Source organism: Salvia splendens, chromosome 3, assembly GCF_004379255.2.
Source record: "Salvia splendens isolate huo1 chromosome 3, SspV2, whole genome shotgun sequence".
NCBI classification, from domain to species: domain Eukaryota; kingdom Viridiplantae; phylum Streptophyta; class Magnoliopsida; order Lamiales; family Lamiaceae; genus Salvia; species Salvia splendens.
In genome coordinates, this window is record NC_056034.1 from 11,005,161 (window position 1) to 11,026,983 (window position 21,823).

Below are 21,823 nucleotides of genomic sequence, written 5' to 3' on the forward strand. Positions count from 1 at the left end.
CCACCCCAGTTCAATTTTTTGTTGATCACTTATTCAAAATATACTCATCATGACCAACAAATGAGCCAAATATCAATAAAATTCTCCCTCCGTTCCAGTTCAATTGTACTTTGTTGATCACTTATTCTATTTTGAGGGTTTTAGATCTGTATTTGATATCTTACATTGGGTCGGCCTACTTGATAATCCTTACTGATAGTGGAGGTTTTTTTACCTGAATCTTGTCTGTAAATCTGTTTATATGCTCGTATTAAGAAAGTGTTTTACAATAGGGCTATGTGAACGGTAAACAAAAAAAAAATCTTGCTTGTTTTCATCCAAGCATTAGAATGAAAAGGTTTTTTACATCAAATAACATAAATGGCTATTGAAATATCAAACGTTAAATATTAGAAGTGATAGTAAATTTATTTAAAAGATAGTAGCATATGAAATGTACAATTAATTCACACATATTTTTTTTACATTTAAACGGCAGCTCGACCATCTCAATTCCAACCGTTCTCTTTCATAATTTCCAAAATAAATAATTACACAAGTTATGTAACTGAAGAAATCTTTTAAATAAATTTACTATCACTTCTAATATTTAACATTTGATATTTCAATAAAATTTATGTTATTTGATTTAAAAATCTTTTCATTTTAGAAATTTAAATCTTAATTTACGCCTCCATCCATGGTGGCAATTTACGCCTTCTACCCTGACATTCCCCGACCCGATCACCATACGTCAGATCTTCATTTCTTTCACCTCCATATCAGTTCATCACCATGCCTGCTAGCTTTCTCCTTCAAGCTCCTACTTGAATCGCATGTCGCAACTGTAGGCTCTCCAATCTCCCCCAACTCAAAACCAAACCAACACAAGCTAAATTTATAGAAGATGGGTAGCTTTTTGCATTCTTCTAGTAAGAAAAACGACATACATGGCTCATTACATTCTTACATTTAAACCCCTTAATTATTTGCATAACCGTAAGCATTAAAACTATTAAATTGTGTAATGCATTCAAACTTCTAGTAACACATTGGAGGCCAATATTTCTAACCGACAAACATTTAATATTGCTTTTACCTCACGTTGCATCTTCTTGTTATAAAATCAATATTTTAATCAACGTAATTGTTCAATTATGGAGGATTACATTTATACTACATATGAAACTGTCGTATAAGATTCTAAATTTATATGTAAAATTATTATTTTAAATTTAAGTAATTGTTAGAACAAACGATTGGACGCCTATTGCTGGCCATGCTTTCGGCTAAAATACGAAGGGAAAAGCAACTGACACTAACGATCACTCAATCTTCAAATCAGCAGTTTTACATCTTTATGAAACAATTGAAATGGCAACAATTTCCCCATTGTTCTTCAAGTAACTTACCAATCTCATAATCTACTTTGCACAAATTTTGGGTAATAAATGAGCCCTAGAAAATCTATACCATACGCATAATATGGATGCAATGAAATAGCGTAGTTTTGTATATTTTTTTATACAACTGACAGGATATTTTTACAATTTAGAAAGATGTAATTTATATATCTCCTATTTCTATTACATCTGTAAACCCTAATCCTGAGAAGAGTTGAGCGCTCTCTATTTTCTTTCACACTCCTCCTTTGAAGCTTTTTCGTTGATTTTTGCTCTGCGCCTCTATTTACCAGCACCTCCGGTCCGCTCTTCGACTCTCACCATCTCGCACGATCTCAGACTATTTCATCTGTATCCCTTTACCACTTCAGTAGAACTATCATCAACGGACGCTAGACATTTAGGACGATGTGTAGTGTACTCAGTTGTCGATAGCCATGTTGTACGGTTGACACATGAGAATCATCGCCGGCAACACTCCTTTTTCCACCATGTTCATGACACTTTTGATTAATAGAATTGGTATTTATAGAAGATTTGGTAGCTTTTGGTATTCTTCTCCTTTCAAATTCGTCTCTATTGACTTTTAGTGAGCACAATTTAATTTATAATAATTAATTAAATTACATTTTGATGTATTCCATAACAATTTTAGAGATGCATGTAATTTGACGAACCTTACAATACAATTAATGAAATTAGGAAAATAAATTGTCATCAACTCATCATTATTGTACATTCTAATGCAAAGTAGTATGGCGTCGAATGCAATTTAAAAAAATAAATTCCCATACCTATTGGTATTTAATGAAAAGTCTATACAAATGCTCATGCCCTTCTTATCCTCTTATTCATCAATAAGAAACGTACATGGATGGTGGGCATTATAAGCATTTGTTGAGCTGATTAATGTAGTGTGAGTATTTTTTATTTAAGAATGGAAGGGTTGTAACGTGTGATTAATAGAATTGGTATTTATAGAAGATTTGGTAGCTTTTGGTATTCTTCTCTCATTTACCAAATTGCCCTCAAAACTCAACCTTTATATTAGTATAGATTATACTATATAATCTTAATAATAGTTTTTTTTTTAAATTTTAGTTATTAGGAGTACAATTCTCCATAATATATAATCAATAAGATAATGATGAAGTTATCTAACTACTATTGTAATATGTTTATTTTTTTTTAACTTTTTCAAAAGAATTTAAGGTTAATTGAAATTATCAATTCAATATAAAATCAATTAAAACATCTAGTTTAACTATGTACGGATCCAATATTTGTATATCAACTTAATTTAAATCTTCACATAAGAAAATTGAATTGAGAATCGATTGATTTAATAAGAGATCAATCAAAAAATAATAATTGAGTGAACAAAAGACAGAATTGGTAAAAGTTATAAGACTCATTACTTTTATAAGTAGCTAAAAAATAAAACTTCATTTTGTCCATTTTTTTCTATAACTGAAAAATGAATAAAAAACAAAACAACATTTGAATTTATAGTAGAATATATTATTTGACTAGCAAAGATACAGTGACATAATACTACAATGTATACACTATTCAGTATATATACACCACTATATCATGAAATAATACAAAAATCAATAATAATATTTATATATAAATTATTATTATTATAATATTATATATATATAATAAATGAAAAGATAATATCAAAATATGACATTATATTTTTAAGTGAAATACTCTTATTCAAAAAATACTAAAATAATATTTTTATTAATACTAATATTTATAAGTTACTTGAATATTATGATTAAATGTATTTTAAATAAAAAATTATTTAAAATTAAAATTTTAGTTATTAATTAAAAGAATTTATTGAATTATGGGAAGATTTAAAAAAATGTTGCTGCGTAATTTTTCATTTTTAATGCATGTCTTTAATTACGATAGATTATGTTTAGAATTAAATTGTACTAGTGTTTAAAATTGATTAAAATTATAAAATCATTTTTCGTAATTATCATTTGGGATTAATTCAGTTAATATAACTTCAAACTGATTGTAGCATATGTCAACAAATAACGTAAATTGAAAAAAGAGAATTTGTAGTATTATATAGTACTCCAATACTTAAATTGAGAATTTGTTTATAACAATAAGACTTCCTTGCAATTTTGTAGTAGAAGTTTATTGTGTGTTCACACTTAATAATATTCATAATTATAATGTCTCACACTTATGAAATTATTAATCATATTATTTCATATTACAATTTGTTTATATTCAAAATATTTTAAAATATGTTCATACATCAATTTATATACTTGTAATTTTTGAACTTACGAATTTATAACTTATGTTTATTATGGTTTTTGAACTTAGACCATCTCCAATCATACACCAAAGCTCATTTTTTATGTAAAAAATTTCTTCAAGCATATTGCAAACTCAAACTCATATTTGTGTTTTCATCGGAACATTATCTAATATGAAGCTACTACAAAAATTTTGTGAGGCAATACCCAAAAACAGGGTATATGATTGGAGTAAAATCACTTTTTAGTGTGACATATACTCAAAAATCAGTTTGAGTTTTGTCACGACCGCACTTTGCTAATGATAGTAAAAGCGGGAAAATCCGTGACTAATAAGAGGAATTAACGAAACGAGGAAAGAACTCAAGGGACTTGCCGAAAGGCCAATCAATGGATACCACAAATTAGAAGCCAGGTATTTGATTACAAGATCTCAAAATAGAATGATTCATCATATCAACTAAATCAGAGTTCGAAGGTGAGACTTTGAAATTCTCACTTGACAAAAGTACAGCGGAATAGGTCCTTACTAAACGACTTCGTGTATGAAGACACGAATCATAGAGAGATCCACTTGATTATTTAATAGCATCGACTCCGATCAATATTCCTTCCTCTTGACGTTCAACCTGCACTTTTATAAATACATGCATGGCTGAGTACAGGAGTACTCAGTGGACACGTGCCGAAAACAAAACATACAAATATAAGTTGTCATCCATCAACAGTATCACACGGGGGATTTCTTAAAAAGACCCGAGCATACTAAATTCTTTTGTGATCTTAAAAGTCCGACTGATCAGTCTATGTTCTTCAAATTTCCTACCATGTCTGAGAAACTCGTGCCGTGAAGGTGGCCACCTTCAACGAACACCCTCGCCGGCCAACCTCTCTCTAGGATGGCTCACAGCGCTCGCGCATGAAATTCCGAATAGGATTTGCGGTCCTATTGGGAACCGGATTCTTTATCAAATTTTTGGCATCGCCAAACTTTCGGCATATAGCTCTCACAGACAGGTCTCGAAAACAAACATTTTATGGCATGAAAACAACTTTAAAAGAAATGATCACATACCCATTTTTGAGAAAAATGTATTTCATAACTTCAAAACATTGGCTTTATATCCACACTATAGTGCAGGATATTAAAAGAAAGCCCACCTCATATGCTTATCTCCAATTAAATTCCTCGTTAGGCCTCACTTGCCCTTGAATATTTTCTCCCTTGAAAATAAATAGCGTAACACGCTAATTAGTACTTGAACTATTTTTCTGAAAAAGAATGCATGCATCCTATAGGATAGCATCTATCTCTTAGTTTCGGCTCATTGGATTTTTCTTAAATCCTAACTCGGCTTTACTGCTCTGCAGCACTTAATTATTCTCTTTACTTCTCTTGGAGAAATTCTATTTCTCTTAATAAAATATGGATTCTTAAAATCTCTCCTTAAATTCCTTCTTCTTTGGATTTTTCTTAAGGCCGCCCATGGCGTCGCGGGGCGACGCCGGTCGGCCCTTCGCTTCTCAACTTCAATATTTTCCATCTCAGGCACTCAATTAATTCTCGAGACCAACAATTTTCCTCGGCCCCACTACTAATTAAAATTGGCGAATGCTTCATTCCCATTTAATTTATTTATAGTCCAAAGTAATTAACTCCAAGCCCAGTCTCCCTTTTTTTTTATTCCTCGGCCCAAGATCCTACTTCCACAATACTAGTTCAATTAATTAATTTTGAAGGCCCAACTCTTGAATAATTTCTTTGGCCCAAGACCAATCCACTAAGCATTCTAAACATTCCCTTCGGTCAACCCTTCCCCCTCCTTCATTCTTACTTTCAATTCCTCCAACAAAATCCCTAATTAGGGAACTGTACAGCGGCGCCTACTCCGTCCCTCCCTCGGCGAAATCGCCGTTTCAATCGGTTGTCGAATCTCCACCGCGCCGACCATCTCTCTTCTCCGCCTGTGAAACGCAGCTTCTGTTCTCCAACCGTGAGTCCGTAGACTAGGAACGAAGTAGCGGCGCTAATTCCTCTTCTCACCTTTTTCCGGCGAGTTTCCTCTGGAACGTAGCAGCTCCGTCTCCCTCCGTCCAGCGCCGGTGCGCGCTCCGCCGCATGCCTCGGGAGACAGCGCCTCCGGTTCTATCTCTCGGCCTCCCTCTGTTTTTCCGTCGGGCCTGCTTAGCCGACGGCTATCTGACAGAGAAGGCGTCGCCTTCTCCTCGCTCTCTCTGACGAAACGCTGCCTCGTCGGACGCCGGGCTCCGTCAGCTTCCCCCGTCGTGCTCTCCGTTGCCCCGTTGTCTAAGCTAAGTCACCCTTCCCCACTTCCCCTTTACTTGTTGTTATTTGATTGTTCTTAAACTGATCAAGCATGTGGGGTGAAAATCTGCCTTTGGTGATGGTATCATTCTATTTGCTATCTTCTGTTATGGTCATTGAGGTGATTGGGGAAATTCTTGATTGTTGAGGTGAAACTTATGTGATGTTTGTTCATGCTACTGTGGGTTTCTTATCGAGTTTCTATACTCGGTATCTATTTGACTAGCATGATGCGAGAGATGGCGTTGAGGAAAATTACCTTGGTTTGGACAGTTTCTTCGGTCTATGCGGCTGCCCTCCTTGCTCCTTCCTCTCCCCTTTGCTGCACTCGTATTATGTGAAAATTTGGGTGTTCCAAAGTGGGGAGAGAGGAGATGGTTAGGGTCTGTTTATATAGCTCTAAACATTGGCATTTTGTGCTAAATTTCGGGTAATGGTGCTTCTATTTTGAGGCTCCATACTTGGCCCCCTTTTGAGTTTGATGATTGTGCTCTTTATGCTATTTTGGTGAATGTTTTGGCTGATTCTTCTTGGCTGTTACCTCCGCCTTGGATGATGGGAAACAGAGGATTTGGTTGTCTATTTGGAGCTCTCCTAGTGAGCTTGTCTCACTGTGACCCCTTTGTTGGTTTTCCTTCCTTGGTAAAACTTGGGGAGGAGGCCAAAATGGCTGATTTCAGGCCTTGCACTGCAGCCCCTAGGCTGTCCTATTTCGCCTACTAATTCCTCTTCTTAATTGAGCTTGGGTCTTCCCTTCCCTTTATTTATGTGTCAAAATTTTGATACATTTTTGGTGTAAACTTTGTAGGTGGCATGGCTGTCCGTTGGAGCCTTGTGGAGGTGGGAATCGAGAAGAAGTGGAGGGAGAAAAGAGAGAAAGAAGACTTCCTCTTGGAGCTCTTATTTTCTATATTACTCTAGCGATCCCAAGATTTGTATTGTCCTTTTCATACATGTAAGCATGTACTATTAGCATCTCCATATTTCTGTGTAACTGTATCTCCAAGGTGAAACTTAATTAAAAGCACATTTCTTACTTTTATCATTGGAGTAAATTTCCATGAACTTGAATTATTCCAACGCAACACTTTATTTGACCCAACGTCGGGAATTACAATGGAAACCTTTTAAGCCTTCTGACGAAAAATTAATCGAGCTAATAAATCCGACTTAATCATAAATAAAGGATTAAAAACCCGGGGCGTCACAAGTTTAGTGTGAATAGTTGGAGATGTCTTTATATATTTTATTTTTCAAGCTGTGTAATTTTTGTTTAATAAATGATATATATATATATATATATATAATAAAGTAATTTTTTTATATTATTTAATTTTATATAACTAATTGTTAAAGTCTTGTGAGATTGATGATTTTAATATATTTAGATTTAATTATTAATTTTATGTACCATAAAATGTTATGGTATAAGAAAGAGGGAGAAATTAAATTACTATGTAACATACTTTATGTGAGAATTATTTATTAATAGTTAATACCATTCTAATTTAGTCCATCTATGCATTGATTTTTTTTCATTTTTTCCATTTAGTTTATTACTTTAAAAATCAATAATAATTCATTAGTATTTTACAAGCTATTGAAATATCAAAATTCAATTTAATAATTTTCTCAATAATTTCAAAATAAGTCGTGAATATGTGGCATTACATTTCCTTATTAGTGAGTAGGTTGTGATATAACACCAAGGTTAAATATATTTCATATATAAAATTAGTTATAAAATTTAGTAAATAGTTAAATCTGAATTATCTTGACAAAATATTAATATTATATGATAGTATGCGTTTTCATTAAAATTAAATTATTTCACTATAATTAAACAGTAAATTAATCTGTAGTATAACTAAAATTTGAATTGTTTTTATATCAATAGATTGTTATAGTATTTACATGTATTTTATTCACAACTTGTTTTAATAATAGGATAAGTTATAGCATACTTTAAATTGGTTTAAATTAAATAAGTGAAGCTAAACATAAATAATCACTAATAATAGAATTGAAATATCAGGAGCATATTTTATTAGGACTTCAAAATTAATTATACATATTAAATAATCTGAATAATTTTTACTACCTCTTTTTGAATTAATAAAATATGTGTTTGATTACAAATAAATGCTTGTTTGATCACTAAACAATTTTATAGTAATAATTAAATATTAGTATAGTTATAATTGATCGAAATAATTAAATTACGTACTAAAGTGTATGATTCAATGTTTTTCTAAATGTAGGCATTAGGAAATAACTAGGAAAAAGTACTTTTTTTCATCATGCCTTAGAGTTGGATCTATTGATTTTCCAATCAAGTTAAGAATGAAGAATGGAATTTGAAGTCCAAATATCGTATTATTGGTTGGATACAAATATACGAGTATTATTTATATTTGAAGATACATATATAATATATTCTACTACTACATAAGTATTTAATAGTTGAGGGCATATTAGTTTTTAAAAAGTTGCAACTCTCTAGATGCATAAATTTCATAGATTTAGCATTAAGTACACAGAATTTAATATTTTTTTTAATATTATGGCTGGCCATTTAGCACCACTCCATTGTAAAACCTCATGTACATCCATATTTACTGGAGATCCTTTATATCGATTCTTTTTACGAGTGATTATTTGTCATTTTCTGTGCAATTTTTCAATTTAGTATTACTATTAAATTATTTTTAGTTAAGGTTTTTTTTCACCTTCTTGAATAATTATGTGAAACGGTATAGTTCCCACATATGACATCAATGATTATGCCGAAAACATCGAAAAAATTGACAGTTTAGAAATAACTTGAAATTCGCACAATACTTGCGAAACGAGGTGAAGAATAGTTAGACATTGTTTCTTCATTTTACTAGTGATTATCTGTCATTTTCTGTGCGCTTTTCCAATTTGGTGTTTCTACTAATCAAGTTTCTTTTGCATCTCGTCGAATAATCGTGTGGATCCCACAGATGACATTGACTATGGCACTGAAAAATTGACTATTTAGAAATAACTTGAAATTCGCACGGTGCTTGCAAAACGAGCGGGAGAATCATTGGACATCGTTTAGAGGGGCAAAATTGACTAAAGAATTGTAGGGCACCAAGTTCCAAGACTAATGGTGAAAGTATATCAATCACAGTCGCGGATATAACATCATTGTGGTGCCTCACTAATCTAAAATGCAGTTCCAGTAAAACAATGCGGAAAACGTCGATTATGCCAAAACTACTTGAAATTCGCACGAAGCTTGCGAATCTGACCAGAAAATCGTTCGTGCGGTGTATACCTCTACTGTACTATGTTCAAATTCCAATACTTGTCAACCTTCAGTTCATCTTTGAAGTTCGTTTGTTTCATTTTTACATCTAAACACATCTCTATGGCTTTGTTAAATGTTAAGAGTGGTTTCGACAGCAGATTTCCGGTTTTTTGTTTTGGTTGCTAGTATTGTGTGCTTCCGAACTTGTACTCCTTGCTATGTCATTCCCCAATTCAATACTCCATGTGTTTCAATTGTTGGTAATTTAGTAATTGGTTGAATTTATGTTGAGTAATTTGTGCATCTTTAGAGACATGATACACTTATTCTGTTAGGATTCCCAGATTATTTGGTACTTAACAATAATTCCCAGATTAAAGGATTCTTAATTCACGCAATCTAATTTTGGAGCCAAGATATTAACTTCTCCTATGGGCTTTGTTTTTACTTGTAATTTTGATCACTTCCTCACATGCAATATTAAATATTGGCTGTCAATTATTACATTATTAGTATAAAAGATTTAATTAGCCATGTTTATTATTTTATCACGTATCCACTTTATTTAGTATATTAGTATAGTATTTATTATAATCACGCAAAGACTATATATTAAGGGAAAATTGGCTGTAAATCAACAACACCGCCCAATTAGAGGGCTTTGACTACAATTTGGTAACCTTACCTTTTAAATAGGACCAATCAGTTTTATTAAAATTATTTTTGTTATTAATTATATTGTTTATTTACTAAATTATCCCTGTTGTAAATATACCTGTAACAAATCAATTATTCATTCTTATAAACGTACAAATTAAAATCTTGAAGCAATGGAATGGGAAATGATGTTTTGTAATATTATACTCCATTATACGTATTTTATTTTTAATTAAATTTCTAAGTTGTTCATATACATTATTAATTACTCCTACATTCATGAAACAGATTATTTGTTTATAAGAGTACTAATTTTGGAACGTTAACTATATACGTTTACTTTCAAAAATACAAATTTACAAGATTATATATCTTACTTTCCAAAATACATGGAGTAGTATTTTAATAAGGTATATACCTTTACTTTCCAAATTTCAATTTATTTTTAAAGAGATAGTAAAATATTATTTATATCTATAAAATGTTAATTAAATGGGTTAAAAAAGTATATTTGATTATTTTTAATCGGGGTTCAAAGTAAAGTTCACAAAAAAAAAAGAATTCAAAGAATTTTAAATTTGATACATATGATATATTATTACTAATTAAGTTTACAATTTTGATTTTAAGAATTTTATAATGTTGATTTAATTCTTTATATTCTTCTTTTCTGTAAATTCATAATTTTTAGAACATTACGTTAAACCTCAATTAAAAAATTTATCACATGTTCTTAACTCATCTATCAAATTATCTTAAGATATATAGTTAATATTTCTATTTTTGTTGTTCTTAACCCAATTCAATATAACATGTAACAAATTAAAATTTAATATAAAATATATTAATACTAATTGAGGTTATGATTTTTATATTTAAGAATTTCATATTTTTGATAGTAATTCTTTACGTTTCAAAATTTTAGTTTCTTTAAATTCTAAATTTTCAAACGTTGCAATTGTACTCCAATAAAAACATATAAAAAAATATCACATGTTCTTAATCCATCTCTTCCATACTAATTTAAAGCTATATGTAATATTTTATCTTTTACTTTATAGAAATATTATATGTCCTAGCTCAATTCACTACTATATCATGCAACAAACTAAAATTTGACATAATAATGGAGTTTACTGTTTGATTTTAAGAACTTTAACTTTAATTCTTTACTTTCAAAATTTTCATTTCTTCAACTTCTTAATTTTTACAACGTTACATTGAACCTCAATAAAAAATTTGTTCTTAACTCATCTATTTAGTATGATAAATATATAGTATTTAATATTTCTCTTTTTTTAATAAAGTGGAGTATTAGGTTTCTTAGTTCAATTTACTATAATATGCGACAAACTAAAATTCAATACTACTAATTGAGTTTCCATTTTTAATTTTTTTAAGATTTCGTAGTTCTGATTTGAATACAAAGCCAAAAGATTAATTTCTATACATTCTCAATTTTTGAAACGTTACGGTCGAACATCGATAAAAAAATAACCATATGTTCATAACTCATCTATTTAATATAGTATTTTAAAGTTATATAGTTAATATTTTAACTTTTTCTTCATAAAATATTAGAGTTCAAGATCGATTCACAATATATATGAGGTAACAAATTAGAATTTGAGATATGTTATTGTAATCCTAATTGAATATACAATTTTATTTTAAATATTTTCATAAACTTTCTGATGCGAAGCATATTTCCTATACTTTTCCCCCGTAGACTAAACATTTCTATGTAATTGTAACTCACCAAAGTGTGTTTTGAGTGTAGTTTTGGGTGTTGGAAGCTGGAAATGCGTCAGAATAGCAGGCAGAAGAAACACCCGGTCGGGCGATTCTGAGCTTCTAAAACGCCCGGTCGGGCGATTATTGACGACACAAAACGCCCGGTCGGGCGTTTCCCCACGATACCTCCAGAAGCCGTTCGCCCGGTCGGGCGATTATCCCTTCTAATTTCGCCCGGTCGGGCGTTTGGTGGTTCAACTGCATTTCAGCAGTTTTCTCGGCAGTTTTGCTGGGGAAATAAAAAGAGAAAGGAAACGGACAGAGAGGTGGAGACAGAGAAAAAGACAGAAGGAGAGAAAGGAGGAGAGGAAGAAGAGAAGGAAGACATTCCGGCCATTATTCCGACCATCCATTCCCGAATCCCAACTCCACTCGACGAGAGCATCACACCTATGGTTTTATTTCTACATTCTACCATGTGTATAGGCTAGGCTCTCTTTGTTGCTCCGAGTTGTAATCTAGGCTTGTATGAATGTTTTCACACCATCGAATCATGTGTTTTGGTACCAACAATGTTTGCTTTAATTAAAATGCTACGTTTTTGGCTAATGATGTAGTGTTGTTAAATCTTAACTATTGTCTCTTTAACATAGCTTAGGATTGATCGTTTGTTGGTATGCTTTCGATTTAGAACTGTTCAGGGGATAAATTGATAGTGGATTAGGTAAGTGATTATAGTAGACGACATTTATTCCCGCGCATCCGCAGGAACTAAATGTCGTTGAAAGTTGGTTCATGGAACAAGTGTTCAGCTGACTGTGAACTATACGTCGTAGACATGTTCAGTGCACGCGATTAGGTTGATAATTTTAATCCCGTCGTATGGTTCGTCGTAATGGTGTGTAACAACGCAAGCTTAGAAAGCAACTTGGAGTGACTTGTCTTTCTCGTGTTAAAAGTCTCATTTAAGTAGCTTAAGTTAGTTAACCATTTCAAAATCAAACAAAATCTTTTTATGCTTTGTGTAGTCATATTAAGTGTAAGCAATCTCGCCTCCCTGTGGATCGACACTTGAAATACTACTACGATACTGTATTCTTGCAGTAGTGTAGTATTATTAGAGTTTAAATAATTGAACTTGATAATCTTTATACATTGATTAAGAACTCTAAAATATCACATCAAGTTTTGGCGCCGTTGCCGGGGAGGCAATAGCTTGTTTATGCTTAAGTGTTTTAGTTTTTATTTTGTTTTGTTTGATTTTTCTTTTTGAGTTTTTTAGGTACCTTGTTCGTGTTCTACGGTGTGATAGCCATTTACCACGTCCGGACTTGAAGACGAAGGAGTGTATTATTTTAGGTAATTTTTAGCTAACTCTTAGTTTAGTTTTTGGTAGTTTTGTTTGCACACTAGCACACACGTTTTATAGGACTTACCCCGAAGTTGTCGAGAGGTCTCGCTTTCGGTAATTAGGAAATATTTTGTGCTTGTGCTTGGTGTATTTTCTGTTGTGTAGATAACATAAAAAAAAAAAAAAAAAAGAAAGTCGTGAATGCACACGAGATCTCAGGGTACACCGCCTTTCGGATTACTCTGTTATCAAAGAAGGAAAGGGTCAGGAAGTTCAGCCGGGTTTGAAATTCAACAGGATTCGCCGAGTCCAATCAGAGATAACCCATTGTTTGAGAATAGTGACAGTGATCTGGAAGCTGAGTCGATGGCCGACAATAATAACAACAACGCTGTCCCACCACCCGTTGTGAGGTTTGGCGACACTCTTAGATCGGGAATTGAGTACCCCGGAGAGTTTGCTTATGCGAACAACAACATCAACATTCCACCTCACTACATTAGTTTGGTGAATGGGGGGAATCTTTTCCATGGACGGGATGATGAAGACCCGATGAGCCACCTCAATGCCTTCTACGAGTTGACGAACTCTCACAGACCCCCGAATGTGGAACACAATCTGATCAAGAGGGTCTTATTCCCATTCTCTCTGAGGGAGAAAGCAAGAGCTTGGTATGACTCTATACCGGGCTACAACATTGAAACATTCCAAGAGTTGAAGACGTTGTTCCTCTTAGAATATAATTCCCCGATGAAGATCGAGAAATTGAGAGAAGAGATCACTTCTTTCCATCAAAAGTATGATGAGTCCTTTGCAGAAGCTTGGAAGAGATTCACAGACCTGATAAGGAAATGCCCGAGCCATGGTCTAGCTCCGGGGCATGACCTTTTGAAATTCTACAAGGGACTCAACAATGAAGGCACGGGACTAGTTACTGCAGGCTCTAATGGAAACCTGGATGACTTAACGCATGAGGAGGTGAGAGCCTTATTCCAAAGGTTGGCTAACAATCAACGGAACTGGCACAACCCAAGGAGAGCAGCGGAGAAAGGAGGAGACACATTCGGTGCTACAAAGGATGCAGAGAGAGTATCTGCAATTGAAGCTCAATTGGCAGATATAAGCACCCAGATGTCGTCGATGACAAAGGCAGTGAAATCGCTGCAACTGACTCCTCAACCCAAAGCAGTGGCAGTGATGAGATGTGGATTGTGTCAAGGAGGGCATCATACTGATCAATGTTCTAGTATTCAAGGACCACCAATCGAGGATGTGAACTACATTGGCAACAATGGCCAAGGGTTTAACCAAGGCAACCAATACAGCAATCAGCAGAATTGGAGGCCTCAGCAATCGAACTGGAATCAAAGTGGTCCTAGCAACAACTCGGGGAACCAATGGAGGACAAACACTCAACCCCCGGGTTATGAGAAGAAGCCATCAGTCGAGGATCAATTGGGACAGATTCTCTCGTTTATGACTAAGAGTCAAAGGGAGAATGAGAATTTCAAAGAGAAGACGGTGGAAAAGTTTGGTCAGATGGAAGCTACATTGAGGAATCTCGAGACTCAAATTGGGCAGATCGCTACAGCATCTCACACAAGAATTCCTAATGCTATCCCGAGTGATACGGTGCCCAATCCTAAAGGTTTTGAACAGTGCAAGGCAGTTAAGTTAAGAAGTGGGAAGGATCTTGAGTCTCCAATCATGCTAGATGCACAAAATGGCTCGAACATCTTGCACGCAGGGGCGGACAAGTTGTTTGGCTCACAAACCTCGCACGCAGGGGCGGACGAGGGGATTGAGTGGGCTACTACCGAAGCTAGGGAATGTCAACAAGAAAAAGAAGAGTCAACCATGAGTGATATCCACAAGAAGAATCCACTAAGTCCGGCAATGGACCCGAAGTGTCCATTTAATTTTCCAGATTTTATCCCGCCACCACCTTTCCCAGTCGAGAATAAGAAGAAGGGTAGGAAAATAATTCAAGAGAAAGGACTCGATTGGATGATGAACATTATCAGGAAAGTTAATGTAGATGTGTCCCTGGTGGATTTGTTCCTACACTTTCCTAAATTCTCCAAGTTTTTTAAGGATCTTATTGCGAAAAAGGAGAAGATACAAGACGATGGTGTGGTGAGATTGAGCGCATTTTGCTCACAATTGGTGAAGGGGAAGATACCTGCGAAGAGACGAGACCCTGGGAGTTGTGTGATCCCATGTGAGATGGGAGATAAAAAGTTCCCAAAGTGCCTACTTGATCAAGGCTCGGGAATATCATTGATGGCTCTGAAGACGGCGAGGTCAATCGGTCTACAAGCGAGGATTGAGTCAATCGATATTGAGCTACAATTGGCGGATCACTCAATTGTGAAGCCACTAGGGATCATCAAGGATGTCTTGGTGAAGGTGGACAAGTTTGTACTCCCGGTCGACTTTATTGTCTTAGAGATGGAAGAGGACAAGGACATGCCTATCCTCTTTGGTAGGCCATTTTTAGCAACCGGTGATGTTGTGATAGAGACCAAGACAAATACGGTCATGTTTCGAGTAGATGGACAGAATGTGGTGATCAAGCAAGAGAAGGCGGGGAAGCGCCTATTGGAGCCTGGATAGAGGTAGACAAGGATGAAGAAGGTCGAGCCAACGACTATAAACAAAGGCGCTGATTGGGAGGCAACCCAAGTTTTTTGTTTTTATTTTTGATTTCATATGTTGGAGGTTTTGTTTGCTCAATTCTTTCCTCCAACATTTATTTTGAATTGAGTGTTTTTTTTTTTTTTTGTAGTTTTTGTTCTTTTTGTAGGAGCAACTGGGAGTTAGGATTGGAGCTTAGGAGGAAGCACACCTGCAAAGGATTTTTACACCCACCCTCCCACCCGAACGCACTATGGACGTCATGCCAAGTTTGGGGGAGTTTCCTTTCCCTTTACTTTATTTGTCTTTTTTGCATGCATTGAGGACAATGACGCATTCAAGTTTGGGGGGTTATGAATGATTTGTGATGTTTGTTTTTGGGTGTTTTGCTTCATAAAGATGTTTTGAATCTATGTAGTTGACGGATGCATGCTTTATCTTCGGCTTTCTGGTTAGGAAATCTTGCTTGATCTTACTTGATCTTTGAAGCTTAGGATGAATGGAATGGGTGCATGAATTTATTTGAAAGAGCATGTTGTGATTACATCCGATTTCTTAAGTTGAGGAGAGTATGAAAATCGCATGACTTGTGGAAATTATTTTGGATTGATTTGCTTTATCGAGTGAAGTGCTTGCGTTCGTTTGTGTTAACGATTTGGGAGGATAAGGCACTAGGATGAACTCCATGGCCAAATGATCACATGCCTAGTCCATCAAATGATCCCCTAGAAGCCACCTTGAGCTTAATTTCTTATTCTTTGTGTAAACACTTAGCCAAACACTTAGCCACTGAAATAAGCCTAATTTTAGCCTCATCGATAGACCTTGCTACTATTTGGGTGCTAAATACAAGTTGAGCTTTGTGGTTTGAGTTTGAGTGTGGGTGGTGAATTGTAAAGAGTAGACATTTCTAGACTTGATAGAAGGTGAAAAGAATGAAGTTCTAAGGAAAAAAAAAAAAAACAAGAAAAAGAAAAAGACGACCTCCAAATTCACAAAAGTCGAGGTCTTTACAAAAACAAAAAAAAAAAAGGAATAAATTGATGAAATAAAGATAGAGCTTCTATGTTTGTTTGTGTAATCTCGTCTGGAATAGATCTCAAGTTTGGGGGAGTGTGGGTTTGGTTGTAATTTTTCGTTGGTTAATCTTTGGAAGGAAGTTGTAGGAGAGAAGATTTTGGCACTCAAATGTGTAGCCTTTGAGCTCACTATCCATACTTATCCTACCTCGTCCCTAGCCCCATTACAACCTTGAAATAAGACCTTGGACCTTATCGTTGATGCTTGTGGATGTTGTGTAAAGAACTTGGTAGAGTTAAAGAGGTTCGATTTGAAATCTGTGAGTCTATGTGGTTAGTATTGCTTAATGAGTCAATGATGATGGTTTGAGTTGTTTGATCGCATGCTTGGACGTATTTTGAAGTGCACCTTAACTTGACGTTCTAGGAGGATGAGTGATTGTTCTTGAGAGTGGGAAATCTCGATTGGAAATGTCGGGGGTTTAGTTCTTGTCACTCACGTCCCTACATGATTCTTGTTGATGAAAATCTCTTTGCGGGTTAGACTTGGTTGAGTTTTTGTGCTTAAAATGTATCTTGCTCGGGGCGAGCAATAGCTTAAGTTTGGGGGTATTTGATGCGAAGCATATTTCCTATACTTTTCCCCCGTAGACTAAACATTTCTATGTAATTGTAACTCACCAAAGTGTGTTTTGAGTGTAGTTTTGGGTGTTGGAAGCTGGAAATGCGTCAGAATAGCAGGCAGAAGAAACACCCGGTCGGGCGATTCTGAGCTTCTAAAACGCCCGGTCGGGCGTTACGCATGAGGATTCCAGAAAGTTCGCCCGGTCGGGCGATTATTGACGACACAAAACGCCCGGTCGGGCGTTTCCCCACGATACCTCCAGAAGCCGTTCGCCCGGTCGGGCGATTATCCCTTCTAATTTCGCCCGGTCGGGCGTTTGGTGGTTCAACTGCATTTCAGCAGTTTTCTCGGCAGTTTTGCTGGGGAAATAAAAAGAGAAAGGAAACGGACAGAGAGGTGGAGACAGAGAAAAAGACAGAAGGAGAGAAAGGAGGAGAGGAAGAAGAGAAGGAAGACATTCCGGCCATTATTCCGACCATCCATTCCCGAATCCCAACTCCACTCGACGAGAGCATCACACCTATGGTTTTATTTCTACATTCTACCATGTGTATAGGCTAGGCTCTCTTTGTTGCTCCGAGTTGTAATCTAGGCTTGTATGAATGTTTTCACACCATCGAATCATGTGTTTTGGTACCAACAATGTTTGCTTTAATTAAAATGCTACGTTTTTGGCTAATGATGTAGTGTTGTTAAATCTTAACTATTGTCTCTTTAACATAGCTTAGGATTGATCGTTTGTTGGTATGCTTTCGATTTAGAACTGTTCAGGGGATAAATTGATAGTGGATTAGGTAAGTGATTATAGTAGACGACATTTATTCCCGCGCATCCGCAGGAACTAAATGTCGTTGAAAGTTGGTTCATGGAACAAGTGTTCAGCTGACTGTGAACTATACGTCGTAGACATGTTCAGTGCACGCGATTAGGTTGATAATTTTAATCCCGTCGTATGGTTCGTCGTAATGGTGTGTAACAACGCAAGCTTAGAAAGCAACTTGGAGTGACTTGTCTTTCTCGTGTTAAAAGTCTCATTTAAGTAGCTTAAGTTAGTTAACCATTTCAAAATCAAACAAAATCTTTTTATGCTTTGTGTAGTCATATTAAGTGTAAGCAATCTCGCCTCCCTGTGGATCGACACTTGAAATACTACTACGATACTGTATTCTTGCAGTAGTGTAGTATTATTAGAGTTTAAATAATTGAACTTGATAATCTTTATACATTGATTAAGAACTCTAAAATATCACATCACTTTCATATTTTATCTTTATTTTTAAAAAAATTTAAATTCATTAAATCATTATTTTTTGGGATGCTATAGTTGAACCTTGATATAAAAAAATCACATATATTTAACTCTTTTATCTTATATTTGAAGCTAAATATTTAATTATTTATCCTATAATTACTATCCCATACTAAACACACCATATCCTGGCTATTTCTGACTTTAATTTAATTTTAATACTCTAATTTTCAATTTTAATATTATTAAATTCTTATATTTTAGAATTTTACAGGCAAATTCTATTAGAAAATAATTACATGTTCCTAACTTGTCCACTTAACATTTTAAAATAAATATTAAATATCTTTTTATTTAAATACCTTAGCTCAATTTACTTGACATTCCAAATTTCTAGTTTTCTAATTGAACTCTTAACTTTTGGAATAGCTTTAATATTTTAAATTTATATATTTTATATTTCTATGTTTCTTTGTAAAAATATTAGACTTCCTAACTCATTTTAGTTTATCATGAAAGAAATTAAAATTGGAAACAATTATGATTTAAAGATACCAACAATTGAGTTTACGATTTTGATTTAAGAATTTCATAATTTTATTTTAACTTTTCACTTTCCAAATTTTTAGCTCCACTAAACTCTTAATTTTTAGAACGTTATAGTTGAATTTCGATAAAATAATAGTAACATGTTCCCAACTCATGTATTTAATATTTTTAAGCTGTATATAATATTTTATAGTTTGCTTTATAAAAATACTATACTCCACTCATCCGAAGGTAAGTGACACATTTTCTTTTCGCACATGTTTTGAAAAAATAATATAAACAGTTAAATGATGAAAATACAAAGTAAGTGGGAGAATAATGTACTTTAATTATTTATTATCATTTTCTCAAAACACGCGTGATAAAAAGAAATGTATTACTTACTAGAGATTAATGGAGTAGGTAGTTTTTAACTCAATTAACTATATGATGAAATAAAAAAAATTGACGTTATATGAATATTGATTGAGTTTACGATTTTGATTATAAGAATTATAGTATAATTTTTAAATTTTTTGGTAGGCTTTTAATATTTTAAAGCTATATCAACAATATTTTTTCTTTTTCTTTGTACAACTATATGACTAACATTTAATTGACGTAAATGCTTTGAAGGAAGCAGTTTGTAAGATTCATAATGATTTGCATTTGATTTAGATATAATTAAATAGTTATACATTAGAAAATCAAATCTTTTTCCAAATCTATAATCTTTAATTTGAAAGTTTAAATTTTTCGGATGTATTATTAAAGGACAAATATGTAATATATTAATCTATTTTAAAATAATTAAAAATAATAAACTGATTTTGAATTGAAATACCTAAAATATCCAATTATGCACGTAGAAATTATGTACATTTATCACAACTCTTTTTTATTATTAATAAACTTTTTTTACAGAATAAATGAATTTATATATGATATACTGCTAGTATTCCTCTTTTTGTTTATGTTCCTTGATAAATGTTGTCTTTTTGAATTGGGTAATTGCATTCAGGGGCAGAGCTAGGGTGGGGCCCTTTAGCCCCTCACTCTTCCCAACTTTACTAATGTATTATTGTATATATACGCAACATTTATCATATTATCCGGTGGTGCACCTGGAACTTACTGGTCTTCATGTTCGAATCTTGGTTTGGCATGCTGATTGTGTTTTTATTACAGTACTTAGATTTAGATTAGATTTTCTCTTAGAATTCATTCATATTCTATTTGATTTTCTAATGTTAGTTGTTTTGTTAATTTTATAGTATGATCTTATCTCTTGTTTGCCTGGGTTGTTTTCACTAGTACTAATACTATGTATGGTGTCCGGTCGACCGGTCCCCTCGAGACATCATCGCCTCCTTTCATCGATGCATACCATCAACCAGCAACAGTTTGCTGTATCTCATTACACTCATCATCATCATCATCATCATATTCGTCTACAGGGCAATATTTCGCGTGCAGTGAATCACCGGCCACAGAAGTACTTAAGAGAGCACAGCACAATCTTTAGATATGAAGCATTCAAGGGGCTGTCAATACATTCCCCCAAATCCAGCCACAGATGAAGCTTTATGGAAACTATAACTACTTACATTTTGTGATTTTTCTGAATTTTAGTCCCAAACTCGTCATCATCTGTTGCAGGAAACAAATGTTAATAGCTAAGGAGATACAAATTGGAGGATTTTCCTCAAAATTAATAGCGTTGATGTGAAGAAGAGAAGCTTCTTGGAGATGGGCTAGTTATGGCTAAAGGTGTATGCAGAAATCTTGAAGGTACATAAGTAAACCATTTTCCTTGTAGAAGCTTTTAGTCTCAATGCAGAGGTCTAAGGCCATTTTTTGCTTGTGCAGTAGTAGAAGGTTCCTTCAATGATCCAAATGGATGTCTCTAAAGAGCACAAAGTCATGAGTTAAGAGGTGATCTCAAGAACTGCCTTTGGACAAGAAGGGAAGAACATCTTCAACATGCTCATGAAGCTCTGGGAAATATCCGCCTTTTTATGTTGTCATTTTTGACTGATCAGAGGTTTGGTGGCTCTGTAGAAGGATTTGGATGATGTCGAATCAGACGAGATTGAGAAGTCGCTTTGAACCGCCATGTCAATATTGAGGAAGAGAGAGCAGACAATAGGCTACATTTTCCAACTTATTATAATTAAAATTCACACAAATATCACAGTTCTTGATCATTTCTCATTTGTGTTGAGACTCCGCAGCCCTGCAGCGAGCCTGGTGAGGCGGGGACAAAATTAAAAGAATCAATGGCTATTTTTACATAAAAAAATGATTCATTTACTTGTAACCAATGTTTTAAAAACCGGACCGGCCAGCGAACCGGTGTCGTTACTGGTTCACTGGTTCAACCGGTTCACTGGTCGAACCATTGATTGAACCGTAATACTATTTATACATATATATTTATTTATTTAGTTATAAATAATAAAATTTAATTACATGTTTTATCAATAAATATTATAGTATTATACTTTTAATTGTATTATTATAGAAAACAAGTCTTATATTAGTATATTAGAATATTTAATGACGTTAAGTTTGAATACAATAATAAACTATAATACACAATATTAAAAACTAGTATTAAAGTCTATGTATAATTATAAACTCCTATATTGTAAAATATAGTGATTGTAAAAATATAATTAAAATATAAGAAATATATTATAATTAACAATTTCTTAAAAGAATATAGAATTAAAATGAAT

The 21,823-nt window shown here is 33.9% G+C and overlaps 1 protein-coding gene and 1 non-coding gene across 2 annotated transcripts; one reads left to right on the plus strand and one right to left on the minus strand.

The window, feature by feature from the left end:
* The first annotated feature begins 13,225 nt into the window (after positions 1-13,225).
* Positions 13,226-15,640, plus strand: LOC121796554. Its single transcript, XM_042195378.1, has 2 exons — positions 13,226-13,479; positions 13,621-15,640. Exons 1-2 carry the CDS (start codon positions 13,226-13,228, stop codon positions 15,638-15,640), a joined length of 2,274 nt encoding a protein of 757 aa, XP_042051312.1.
* Positions 13,787-13,893, minus strand: LOC121797549. Its single transcript, XR_006049910.1, has one exon. It is a non-coding gene; the product is annotated as a small nucleolar RNA R71 (small nucleolar RNA).
* Positions 15,641-21,823: the final 6,183 nt, after the last annotated feature.

Bases quoted from the DNA above. Each gene is read 5' to 3' on its own strand.
- LOC121796554 (XM_042195378.1), top strand. From the start codon at position 13,226: ATGCACACGAGATCTCAGGGTACACCGCCTTTCGGATTACTCTGTTAT. The intron at 13,480-13,620 runs GTTTGCTTATGC...GAACTCTCACAG, and splicing joins GGAATTGAGTACCCCGGAGA to ACCCCCGAATGTGGAACACA.